The sequence below is a fragment of the Semicossyphus pulcher genome, unplaced genomic scaffold, assembly GCF_022749685.1.
Source record: "Semicossyphus pulcher isolate SPU_LCO1_2020_fin unplaced genomic scaffold, fSemPul1.0.p SCAF_28, whole genome shotgun sequence".
NCBI classification, from domain to species: Eukaryota; Metazoa; Chordata; class Actinopteri; order Labriformes; family Labridae; genus Semicossyphus; species Semicossyphus pulcher.
In genome coordinates, this window is record NW_027211702.1 from 3,110,832 (window position 1) to 3,122,866 (window position 12,035).

Sequence of the window (12,035 nt, forward strand, 5' to 3'; positions counted from 1 at the left end):
CCATACATACTGGCATGATTATATATATATACAGTATATATATATATATATTACAAAGACGCTGAAGTGTAACCCATACATGCCACCTTTTAAGACACAAATGATTCTTTTTCTTAGAGGCACATCAAGAAATGCTCGTATAGTTTGGATTTAAGATCAAAATCAGTACTGAGAAAACGTTAAAGTCTGTTTTAAGCTGAGCAGCTCCTGGTTGCCTATCAACCTCACAGTCAGTACAGGACATGATACATTTTACTATTGATTAGTGGGCAGGCAATCACGGATCCCATCGGCTATAGTCTGACGGCGATGTCGCCTCTGGGGACAGCGGTGAACATGCCGGGCGTGTCCGGTTTAGCCAGTGGTTCGCGATAAACAACTTCCTTACTTTGCTGATAAGTGATTGGTCAATATTACTCAGACTACAAGTGTACTACAAACAGAAACCGGGACACTTGCCGTCCCTACAATCCACATCCTTCTTTCTACATTTCTATGTAGAATCTGTAAATAGAGATTAGTGTGCAGGGAAATAGGTTAAATATATTTCACAAAACGTGTCCTCACTATTTCTTTCATCAAAACTCAAAAGAATATTTTGAAATCAGCAAAACTCAAAAGCCAAGGAAGAATAACAGCTCTGAACTGTGAAACCCAAGATCTTTGGCATCTAGATATAAAACAAGATGTAATGTATGATTGAAGTTTTAATTGTATAATCATGACCTGGACGGCCTTCAATTTTAAATTTGGTAAGATATATTTTTTTTCTCCAAATGTAGCCTATAGCTACTGATTTCTGCTGTAAACAGTAAAGTATTGTTGAAGCCAATTACATTTATAAGCGATCATATGATCAGCACTTTGTTGCCTTCATTTCAAAAGGAGCCTGCTGTTATTAATCTCTCTCTGTCCCTCTCTCTCTCTCTGTCTCTCTCTCTCTCTCACACCCTTAATTCCAGTCCATTATACCTGGTGTGATGGCAAGGGGTTAATTAGTGTGATATGCAGCTTTGGTGTGATTGGAGTTGTGAAAGCAAATTCACTGTGCCATGCTCTCCAACATACACACACATGTGGAAATGCATTTTCCAGTAAACAGTCACATACTTGAAACACATCCAGGCTGATGATTCCAGTAAAGTGACAGCTGCCAGCGGCCTGTTTTTCCTCAATTAGTTCCATATCAGGGAATAAAGAGTCGGAAGCCAAAGCCGTAGAAAAACCACTCTGGTGTTGTTGGAGCAGAAAATATGGAGCTGTGAATGACAGGTATGAGTAGTGGAGGGAAGAGCCAGTCAGTAGAATTGCATTCTTTGTTCTCAAACAATTTTTCCACAATTTAGCAAGTCACTGGAAATGTCCCTCAGGCTAGACATTTAATTTAGAGACGGGTTAACTTGTAAGTTTTTGCCAAATACTTTTAATTGTTTTTGTCTTTTTTTAAGGAAAAAAACATGAAATCACAAACACAAAGGTAGTGGAGTGAACACAAATTTACATTTCTTTCTTGATTTTTAAAGGTCATTTAATGTGTTAATTTCCCTTGGGCTTCACTGCAATAACATCTCATTGTGTCTCATCATGTAAAGTCATTTTATATGTTTACTTCAGTCCTTTAAGGCCAATTCTTTTAAAACCTAAACCTTACTTTTACATATTTTGGGGACGAAAAGTTATTGATTTGCTCCAGCAGATGATGTAATCGTAATCCTTTGGAGCATGATCAAAGTACGTCCACTAGATGTGCTTGTTTTTACCACTGAAAGTCTCAGAATGTTTTAGGGCTGCACGATTTTGAAGAAAAAAAAACATACATCTTCTTGTTCTGCGATATTTATATTTATTAAGCCCACCACTCAGCTGACAGGGAGCTGGTCACATAAACTATTAACAATCATGCCTTTTTATTATTTAGGACTTGTAGGTCTATTTTCTTCTAACAACACAAAACCTCTCTCCTGCTTTAATCACTCTTGGTTCAGGACTCTGACAGCCGCATGAAAAATGAGATGAAGTTCAGGTGGAGCGATACGTTTCTTTATAAAATAAATAACAGCCTGGTTGCTGCAGTTGTGTTACGTTTACAGTATGTCATCTACCATTCATAATGATGTTCAAATGCATGTTTAATTAGCATGACCAGCTCGGTGACAGTAACTTTGAAACAAAAGCTCGCAGCATCATGTGCATCGGGTGTACAGTTTACAGGCAGGTGACAAGCAGTCAGTTCAATGTGCTCTGGTGAAGAGCTGCACTAATGTGATATCAGACGGACTTTTCCTGTTGATTAGTGATGGAAAACAAGGACCTGGTGAGTTTTCCTTTTGCACCAAGCAACAATAAAGTAGCAGCTTGACGTGACGTGTTTCACTACTGCACGTTCTGCGGAGTGACTGTTGCACATGTGCACATAGAAATTGCGATTGTCAAACGATATATTGTGCAGCCCTGGAATGTTTTCAGCTGTCCAACAACATTATGGAAAAGATCAGTCAAGGATTGAAACTGGAAATAGCTGTTACATCGCTCTCATTACAGCAGACTCCATTCACAAACACATTTTATTCATTTTACCTCACAGAACGCAGGAGCTGCTTGTCCATCGCTGCCTCAGTCTGCTTGGATCTGATCTAAACTTTAAAATAAATAAATAAATAATATAATTTTAAACATCTGGTATTGTCTATAGAGTCAGGAGAGCAATGTAATGGCTGTTATGGCTTAACAAAAAGAAGCTTAACATAGAAAAAAGGTCTATCTCTGCAGGGTTCCTTACTGTAATGTTGTTAGACACTTTTCGTAATAATCTGTTGGTGGCAAAATCATGCCTGTTCAGGACAAGAACTTTTGCCTGCAGGGATTTCATTGCAGCACTTACACCCTGTTCAGCTGAAGAAATCTGCTGAAGCAATTGCTAAACTTTTTGTTATTTACAGCCCAAAATATGTCTGAATGGGGCCCAAGGTTTCCATTTAACTTACCATTATCTTAAAATGAGTAAAAAGATACCTGAAGCAGTAGAAGCATTTTAAATGAATCTTAAAAAGTGGTACATTATTTGAATTTGATGCTGTGACTTGGTTTTTCTGTTTGTTTAAAAGTTCAAACCCTTGAATCTAGAAATTTCTTGAAACAGGATGGATTAAATTAGTAAAAAGTTTAGATTTTCTTACTGCACTGGCAGATTTTTTCACTTGTTTTAAATAAAAAAGCAATCAGTTACAGACTAAAATGATTTGATAAGACTGTCGAATTGTTTCTCAATCATCTAGCTACCTGGTTCTGCCTCCCAGCCGCCCTTCCGACTGGAGCTACAGGGTTGTAGATCTTAAGATTGAGCCCACCACTCAGCTGACGGGGAACTGGTCATGTGACGATCACATTCATGTTGTGCTGGCAGTTTTTCATTCCAAAGCTGGCTCCAAGCAGGAAGGCAGAAAATCTCCAAATGAAAAACAAGATTGATGCCTGCTATTCATAGTTTCCAATTAGCTCACCCCTCACTGCCATGCACATGCACGAACACACACATGCAGTATAAACTATATATGGATGGGGCTTCCTCCATTGAAATACAATTTGAAAAGGCTGTTTATCTTGCTGCTTGTATTCATGTTAAGGAATACAATTTTGCATAAAAGAACAGCACCAGTCCTATATTACTATTACTGCATTATATTTTAAGACTCATAAATGTTATGCTTTTCCCTTCATGTTCTCCTTTACAGTCCTGAAACGAGGCAAAGCCAAGAAAGGTAAAAACGACCTGATCGGTACTGAGGAGGGGGAGGATCCTTTTGCAGACATCTCCTCTGTCGGTGAGTCTTGCATGTTTTTGTTCTCGACCACCAGCAGGTCACCTCTGACCTTCACATGCTGTCTGTTCACAGAGTTGACCTTTACAATAAAAGCCACCATAAAAGCCTGCCTTCTACTCTGAATATACCCATGTCCTCTGACTCTCTGGTCTCCATTTATCAGATTAGCACATCATGTCATGTCAGCGCTATAAAGCTTTTGTTGGATGCCTTACACAACCTAAACAATGTAAATCACAGAGGCAGATTCAGCACCATCTGGATGTGGAGACGTACAGCTCTTCTTTCCTGGCTGTAGAAGCGTATATCCTCCAGGGAAAAGAAGTATAATTAACTTTTCTAATTAGTCTGTTAAATTAAAATGGGAAGTGAATCACCTGCAGCACATTAGAATTAGACTTTTAATATTAATTGACTTCATGGTCCCACACAAAGACAACATGTAATTGCTTTTCTGTGGGATGGAGATGAGCATAAGTGTGGTAATTGAAACCATTCTGTTGCCCTCACTATTTTTATTATATCAAAACTATTAAGTGCCAGGGGAATCGATGCTGCACATTCACATTTCATCTCTCATCTCACTTGTTTCACACAGCAGTTCTGCTGCATGGCACAAATGTATTAGGTGCATATTATAGCATTATTTAATGAGCAGCTGCAAGGACATTTCAGTGTTCCGATAAGTTAACGCTTTTCTGTCTGTCCCTTGGCAACTTTTTGTTACTTTTCACAGCTATAGTCTTGGCCACAAACCTTTTTCAGTGCTTGTTAGCAGATGTGAAGTGGGATGGATCCCTGCCAAACCTTGCTGTTACACTTCCATCTTCAAAACCTTCGCGGTCCTTGAGCTCTGATTTCCTGTAACCTGGCAGTAGCACAACTGTAGTGCAAACTTTGCTGTCCGCTCTCAACTCCCACTGTGTGTGGGTGTTACAAACAAATATTAGCAGCTTTGCTAACCAGAGGCCAAGAAGAATGATGCATATATCATTAGGAGGTATACAGCTAGGAAGATGGAGACAGGACAGAAAAACTGTTTATTTTTGTGAAGCAATGAGTGCCAAAACACCAATTTAAAACAGTCTCAGCACAGGACACAGTGAAAGGTAAGGATATGATTTCATCGACATTTCTGCTAAAAAAGAAGAAAATAGATAACGTAAAACAAACAATCAAATGCACTGCAGAATGTTTTTGTAGGGAAATATGTTCTGAAACTATTTCTTGGCAGGAAGTAACTGTGCAACAAAGAAATACCCCAGCACATAACACAACACAAGATGTAACATGAGTTTGTTTTTAAGAGTTCTGGTAGTTGATTTCCCCTGATTCTCGTCGTTATGCTAAGCTAAGCCAACATTCCCCGAGCACTAGTTTAACAACAACAGGAGAACATCTCATTTTGGCTAGTTTAACTTCTCACTATGCTGCACTGATGAAAACATGTACTGATGTAGCACAATGGTGATTGAGCCTATGGCCCACTGATGAAAGCCTTTGCATTTGCAGTATATAGTATAATTATGGACTGGGTGTCTGTGGCAACATTCGCAGAAAAAATCCCAAGCAGCGCCCAGTTAGTGGTTGGTCTGCCAGAGAGGGTAGGCAGAGCTAAGCGGCTGCTTTTCCAGTAATCTACTATGGCTGAACATACAAAGAAAAGATCGATGACTACTGATACAACTTCAAAAGTAAGGGAAACAAAAAGAAACAAATTCAAGCCAGATGAAGGCAAACAGTCTAAAAAGGAAAGTGACTGTCAGCCAGGAAAATCAAGAGGTACAACCATGGCAGAGGAAGCCAGCCGTAGACGTCTGGTCAAATTGGGAAGTGTACTCCTGTAATTACCATTTATCGCCATTACAGGCGCCAAAGAGAATGAAACTGAAATCTTTAATAAAATAATATGTGAAAGAGCCATTTGCTCCGTTAGTGCTCCTCAAACATCAAACACCCATAACAATGTTTTTTCTCTGCTGTTGCAGTAAAAGTGAGCACAACCTCAGCTGAATCGCCGTTTGTTTGCTAAATAACAAAAATCCTGCAAACACAAAAAGACAAAATAAGATAAAGAATTGTTTTCTGTTTGTTTCTTAGTTCTTAATAATGATCTTGGTGAGTGGGGCGATGGTGGAGATGCTGATAATCACACTAGACGGAAGAAGACAAGGAAAACACACACAGTGATTCACTGAGAAAACTGTGAAACAATGACAAATATTTCCTCTCTCACCTCTTTGTCATCGCTCCCAGCTCCTCCAGGCTCCCCTTTTGGTCGGGCCAGTGTGAAAAGCAGCGGAAAGTTGGACGGCTCCTCTTACTTCCGGCGTAAGGAGAAGAGGACCCGGTTCTTCATCCGCCGCATGGTGAAGGCTCAGAGCTTCTACTGGATCGTTCTGTGCCTGGTGGGCCTCAACACTCTGTGTGTAGCTATAGTCCACTATGACCAGCCCGAGTGGCTGACAAGGGCCCTCTGTAAGTCGCACAAAGAAATACACACTATACTTTAACTTACTGACTGATGATGACATGTACAAAAAAGGTTTATCTTGATTTTGCTACTCTGCCCATCCAATCAACAGACACAGCAGAGTTTGTGTTCCTGGGTTTGTTTCTGACTGAGATGAGCTTGAAGATGTACGGCCTCGGAGCAAGGAATTACTTTCACTCCTCCTTTAACTGCTTTGATTTTGGGGTGAGTTACTGTCAGCTGTCACTCACAGGTAGATATTTATCACAAACCAGCAGTGCTTGTTTTGTTTGAATGATCAACCAGTCTTGTTTGGTAAGAGAGCAAAATGCGTCATGTGGTAACTTTATTCTCCTCTCTCCTCTTTAGGTGATTGTGGGAAGTATTTTCGAGGTGATCTGGGACATGATTAAACCGGGAGCATCATTTGGGATCAGTGTGCTGAGAGCCCTGCGACTGCTCAGGATATTCAAAGTCACCAAGTGAGTTTACTTCAAAACACATTTGTGAAACTGCAGACAGAACATACAGGACATCAGACTTCCATCACGGAAAATCGGTCTTTTAATGTCTCCACCTCCACAACTTTCAACCTCTAAGGAATACACAATACAAAACAATGTCTGTTAAGTCATTATCTATCGCTGAATGAGGGAACACAAAGGTGATCAGTGTTAACATCGTTAAAGAAAATAATGATGAAAAATGTTCATCAATTATCTATTTTCCATGACGAAGACGAGACGTTGATGAGCTAAAAATACATCATTGATGATAAAAACTGTGACGACACGTATGTTTTGTTTTTGTTAACGAGGCGAGACGGCACTGAAATGTTAGTGGTGGGCTCAGATGCATATTTTCCCCTCACTGTGCGTCTAATCTGTCTGTCAAGATACAAGCAATGCATTCCTGTAACTGGGTAACAAGTATCACAAAGGTGGTGGTGAACTTTCTCTGTGTCACCCAGGCTTCCTGCTTCAGGCTCTGTGCATGCTCAGAGAAAAAGGGGCGTTTAACGCGTCATTGGACGCTTCTTCTGCACAAAAAGGAGCGAGTGATGATGAAGTAATCTTTAGACGCTGTGTCCTCATCATTTATTTTAATGTTTGGATGATCTGCTGAAAATCAAAGTCTTAATTTTACCAGAAGCAAACGTATATATATAAGGTATATAAAAGAAGAGGGACACTGGAGGAGGGGGGTCATATTTTCTCAAGAGAGAAAACGTTTTGACTAAAATGTGATGACTTTTTATTGACTAAAACTGAATTCAAATATTTTGAGTTTTGAAAACTAGACTAAAACTATAAAGGGTAAAAATGACTCAAATGTGACTAAAACTAAGAAGCATTTTCATCTAAAGACTAAATCTAAAATAGCTGCCAAAATTGACACTGATGGTAGCCTTTGCATTTGCAGTATTACAGAGTGTCTGTGTCTGTGAAAAAAATCACAAACGGCGCCCTGTTAGTGACGCGTTTTCCATCACCCAGCAGTGGTTGGTCTGCCAGAGAGGGTAGGTGGAGCTAAGCGGATGCTTTTCCGGTCTCTGCAAGTGTTGCGAGTAAACAGTAATCTACTATGGCTGAACAAACAAAGAAAAGATGGATGACTACAGATACAACTTCAAAAATAAGTGAAAATCCAAAGAGAAAGAAACAAACTCGACACTCAGATGAAGGAAAACAGTCTAAAAAGGAAAGCGACCGTCAGCCAGGAAAATCAAGAGTTACAGCAGGAGCCAACCTTTTGCAAAAAACTAGACTCCTCCCCAGTGTCACAAATCAGTCAAAAAGCAACACACACTTATCCTTTCATACACTGCTTCTTAATCATATAATTGATATGTATTAAAGCAGCAGAAATCATACGCCCTGAGCCACTGCGTCCGGGCATATGATTCCTGGTAAATATACAGTCTGTCACGCTTTCTCTTAAAACAATGCATTTTGGATAGACTTCGGTAGCAGCACTGTGTTTCAGGGCTGTCTTCATTCTCTTCTGTCTTGAACTGACAATCCTGTTAGAGTTTGATGGCAGTGCTTTTATTTCATTAGATTAGCTGTAATCCTGTGATTCACTTAAACTGGCAGCTGTAGACCCTGACGCAGTGATTTGTTTTATGGCACCTACGGCTCATACTGCTCCTCTCTTTCTTTTTCTGTATTTTTTTTTTTTCAGGTATTGTGTGGTTGTTAAGTAGAGCAGCTTTTAATGTAAATAAAAATGGTTTCACTTCCTCTCAGATACTGGAACTCGTTGAGGAACCTCGTGGTTTCCCTCCTGAATTCCATGAAGTCCATCATCAGCTTGCTCTTCCTCCTCTTCCTCTTCATCGTGGTCTTTGCTCTGCTGGGCATGCAGCTCTTCGGAGGACAGTGAGTAATTTCCCTAACATGTCCTGCTGCTCTCTGCCCGCTTTCCATGCTTCCCACGGCTCAACACAGACACACATGTACACACACAAGCTCTCCTTTTCTCCTCTATCTCATCTCTCCACCTGACCCTCCTCCCTGTGTGTGATCCCTGTGTCGGCGTGGCGGCGGTGACAGACATGTTGACGCAGCAGGTAGCTGGCAGAACAGCAGCCCCGACTGCAACCCTTTGATATCACTCTCAGCAGGAGCTCCATGTCTTCTAATGACAGGAACACCTCCTGATTCTTAGCTCGCTGCAGTTAATCAAAGGCCAGGCATCCAGCCCCATCCCACTCGACAAACACACACATTCTACTTTCTATCTTCCCACATGTCACCTCATATCACACGGACACTGCTACGGCCAGACAGGTCAACTGTGATCTTTCTTTTCCTTACATTTTACATTATATTTACTGCTTTAACAGCCTTCACAACCTGTGCTGAGCCCAATGCACCGTGAAAAAACCTTTCCTGTTTTAATCTGTCATTTATACCCAAAAGCCTCTAAAGGATATCTAGGGTCTTTGTAGTCTGAGTAGTATTGGCCAATAACGTATCAGCAGGCTTTGGTTGCTTGCAGGACAAACAGTTTGGGATTGAGCTGCCGATTCGAGGGCGACCAAATCTACCCCTGAGCCACAGCCGCCCCGGGAAGAGCAAAAGCAGGCGGGACACAATCCGCCGCAATGCCATCCCAACTCCCATCGGCAGTCATCTGATGGTTTAGCGTTTTAATAATCTCTATAAACAGACATCTGCAGCAAGTTCAGCTAACAATTCCGCTCTAGATAAAAAAATTCAACATGAGTGACAAATTTTTTGATGCTGTGTCACGAAAGCCGATGATGTTGTTATTTCAGCAAACTTTAGACCAGTTAATTAAAGTCAGTCACAAGAAAATCTGTTTCTTTTTCGGGTTCATACCGCTGAAGTAAGCCGGAGTGCAGTCTCTGTGTAGCTTACTATTTACAGTGAAGCTGAGAGTCAGCACAGACACATGAACGGTCGCTCCTCCGGGGGATTAAATAAACCAAGAAATGAAGGCGTTTATATTGCTGACATATCTGGGGGGCGAATTTCGCTTCACTTTTGATGTTAGCACAGGGTCGCTTCCCAATTGCTAATTGGACTGTAAACAATGCAGCGCATGGAAAAGGAAGTCTTGGCTGGAAGTTGTTTATCGCTACACCAGAATGACCAAACAGTTTAACGTCACCCCAAGAGGCTGTATTGTCTGATGTTCCCATATTGGGAAACATAAGAACAGCTTAACTATATCGTACTGACAACTTTATTTACACGTAAAATAGAAAGTGAGCGAACCTGAAATGGTGCCAGTTATCTCTCATCACAGAGAAAAACTGTGTGCACAGCTACAGGAAACACAGCAGGAAGCTTATCTATATGATCCGGCGCAGCCAATCCGACGAGTGCCCCCTTACCTCGATGTGGGCCTACCTTACCATTACGAGGGGCAAGGAGTGCGATGCAACACGCCTGCAGGGAAACACGACTACAGTGTCTATTTCACTGAGGCCTCATTGCACCGATGTTCATCGAAACAAATCGATCATTTTAATGTTAATCATAGCTGTGGTGGTACCGGGAGGTGAATATACGAGCCTCATTCACCTTCATTAGACTTTAAGAATGCTCGGTTAATTAATTGAAAGTGTGTATTCTGCTTCTAAGGCAATTTTGTTAAAATAGCAACACAGCAATCCATCCGTTATCTATACCGCTTATCCTATTCAGGGTTGCAGGTGGGCCCAGCTGTTATTGGGCGAGTGGCGGGGTGACTGATCACCTGTCAATCACAGGACTGACACATAGAGAAAGACAAACAATACAAAAATAATAAAAGAAAATGTATCTTGTGTGACATTTGATGTAAAGTGCATACCTATTCCTCACCAACAAATGTAGAGATAATAGATCTCCTTTTAAAGGTCAGAATCTGCTTTTGGTTTCAGACCAATGAGTCACTCACAATTATTAATAACCTTTTACTGAAAGCTTTGACCTCGGATGGTTTCAGTGTACAGTCACCAGCGTGTCTTGTTACTTATTGTCACTGCTGTGCCAGGCAGTGTACACTCTCAGATGAGATGCCACTTTCTCATGAAGCACACGTCCCCTCTGACTGACGGCCTTCACAAACACCACAACTGGATGCCTTTGAAGCAGCAGGCTGTTGTCATGGCGACTGGCATTACAACGGTCTGTGCCATGATTAGCATCGCATTGGTATCTGGTGATGGACAAGTGTTAGATGAGTCTGACATCCACATGGTGCTTCCAGCCAGCCCAGCACATCAGGCCTCTCTGCAAATAGTATCCTCACTAACGTTCATGCTTCTATTAGGCCTACATGTCCCCTTAAAGGGATAGTTCGGTTTGTTTGAAGTGGGGTTATATGAGGTACTCATCAATAATAAGTGTACAACATACAGTAGATAACAGTCAGCACGGCTCCTGTTAGGAGAAGCTTCACTTTGACATCAGACAGCCCCTTCCCTCAGCTCTGTCTCACTCTGCACAACGGCGATACCGAGGATACCGATACCGTGTGCTGCATGCAGAGGTATACAGGGCCGATGTGCAGAGCAAGACATAGTGGCGAGGGAAAGGGCTGTCTGTGAAGTGGTCACAAAAAATTGAAATACGGCGTACACTCAAACTGAAATGTTTGTTTATTTGTAGGACTTTTTTAAGTGGCAAAAGTACGTGGTACAAGTAACCCCATCTGCAGCAGTGCTTAGCTTAGCGTCCGTATAGAAACGTCCGGCTTCTCCTAAAAGGAGCCGTCCTGACTGTTGTCTACTGTACGTAGTACACTTACTATTGATAAGTACCTCATACAACCCCACTTCAGACAAACTGAACTAACTATGGTATTCACACACACATTCATACACTGATGGCAGAGGCTGCTACGTAAAGTGCCCAACTGTCAATCAGTTATCACATTCACTGTCTGTTGGCTATGCCACCGGGAGCAATTTGGGGTTCAGTGTCTTGCCCAAGGACACTTCAACATGTAGACTGAGGGAGCTGGGGATCGAACTTCCAACCTTCCGATTGAAAGACGACCGACTCTACCACTGAGCCACAGCCCCCCCCATATGTCTAAAAATGTAACCTGAGGTCAAGAATCACAAGTAGGCACTCAACTATTCTTTATGCCAACAGATGAGGTCACTTTTTGTTGGTATTGTATTGAAACTAAAGAAAACATATCCAGTCCTCAGTCAAATTATTTCAATTGTTTAATAGAAAATAATTCTTGAACCCTAAATATAAGATTAAATGACTCCT

At 41.3% G+C, this 12,035-nt stretch overlaps 1 protein-coding gene across 1 annotated transcript in view; it reads left to right on the top strand.

Annotated features, from left to right (window-relative positions):
* Positions 1–12,035, top strand: part of LOC138605062 (voltage-dependent N-type calcium channel subunit alpha-1B-like) — a 124,855-nt gene that overhangs the window by 34,667 nt on the left and 78,153 nt on the right. The window contains exons 7-11 of the mRNA XM_069677140.1: positions 3,732–3,821; positions 6,078–6,299; positions 6,407–6,519; positions 6,664–6,776; positions 8,544–8,675. Of these exons, the coding sequence (XP_069533241.1) occupies positions 3,732–3,821; positions 6,078–6,299; positions 6,407–6,519; positions 6,664–6,776; positions 8,544–8,675 (670 nt within the window). The remainder of the gene's footprint in view (positions 1–3,731; positions 3,822–6,077; positions 6,300–6,406; positions 6,520–6,663; positions 6,777–8,543; positions 8,676–12,035) is intronic.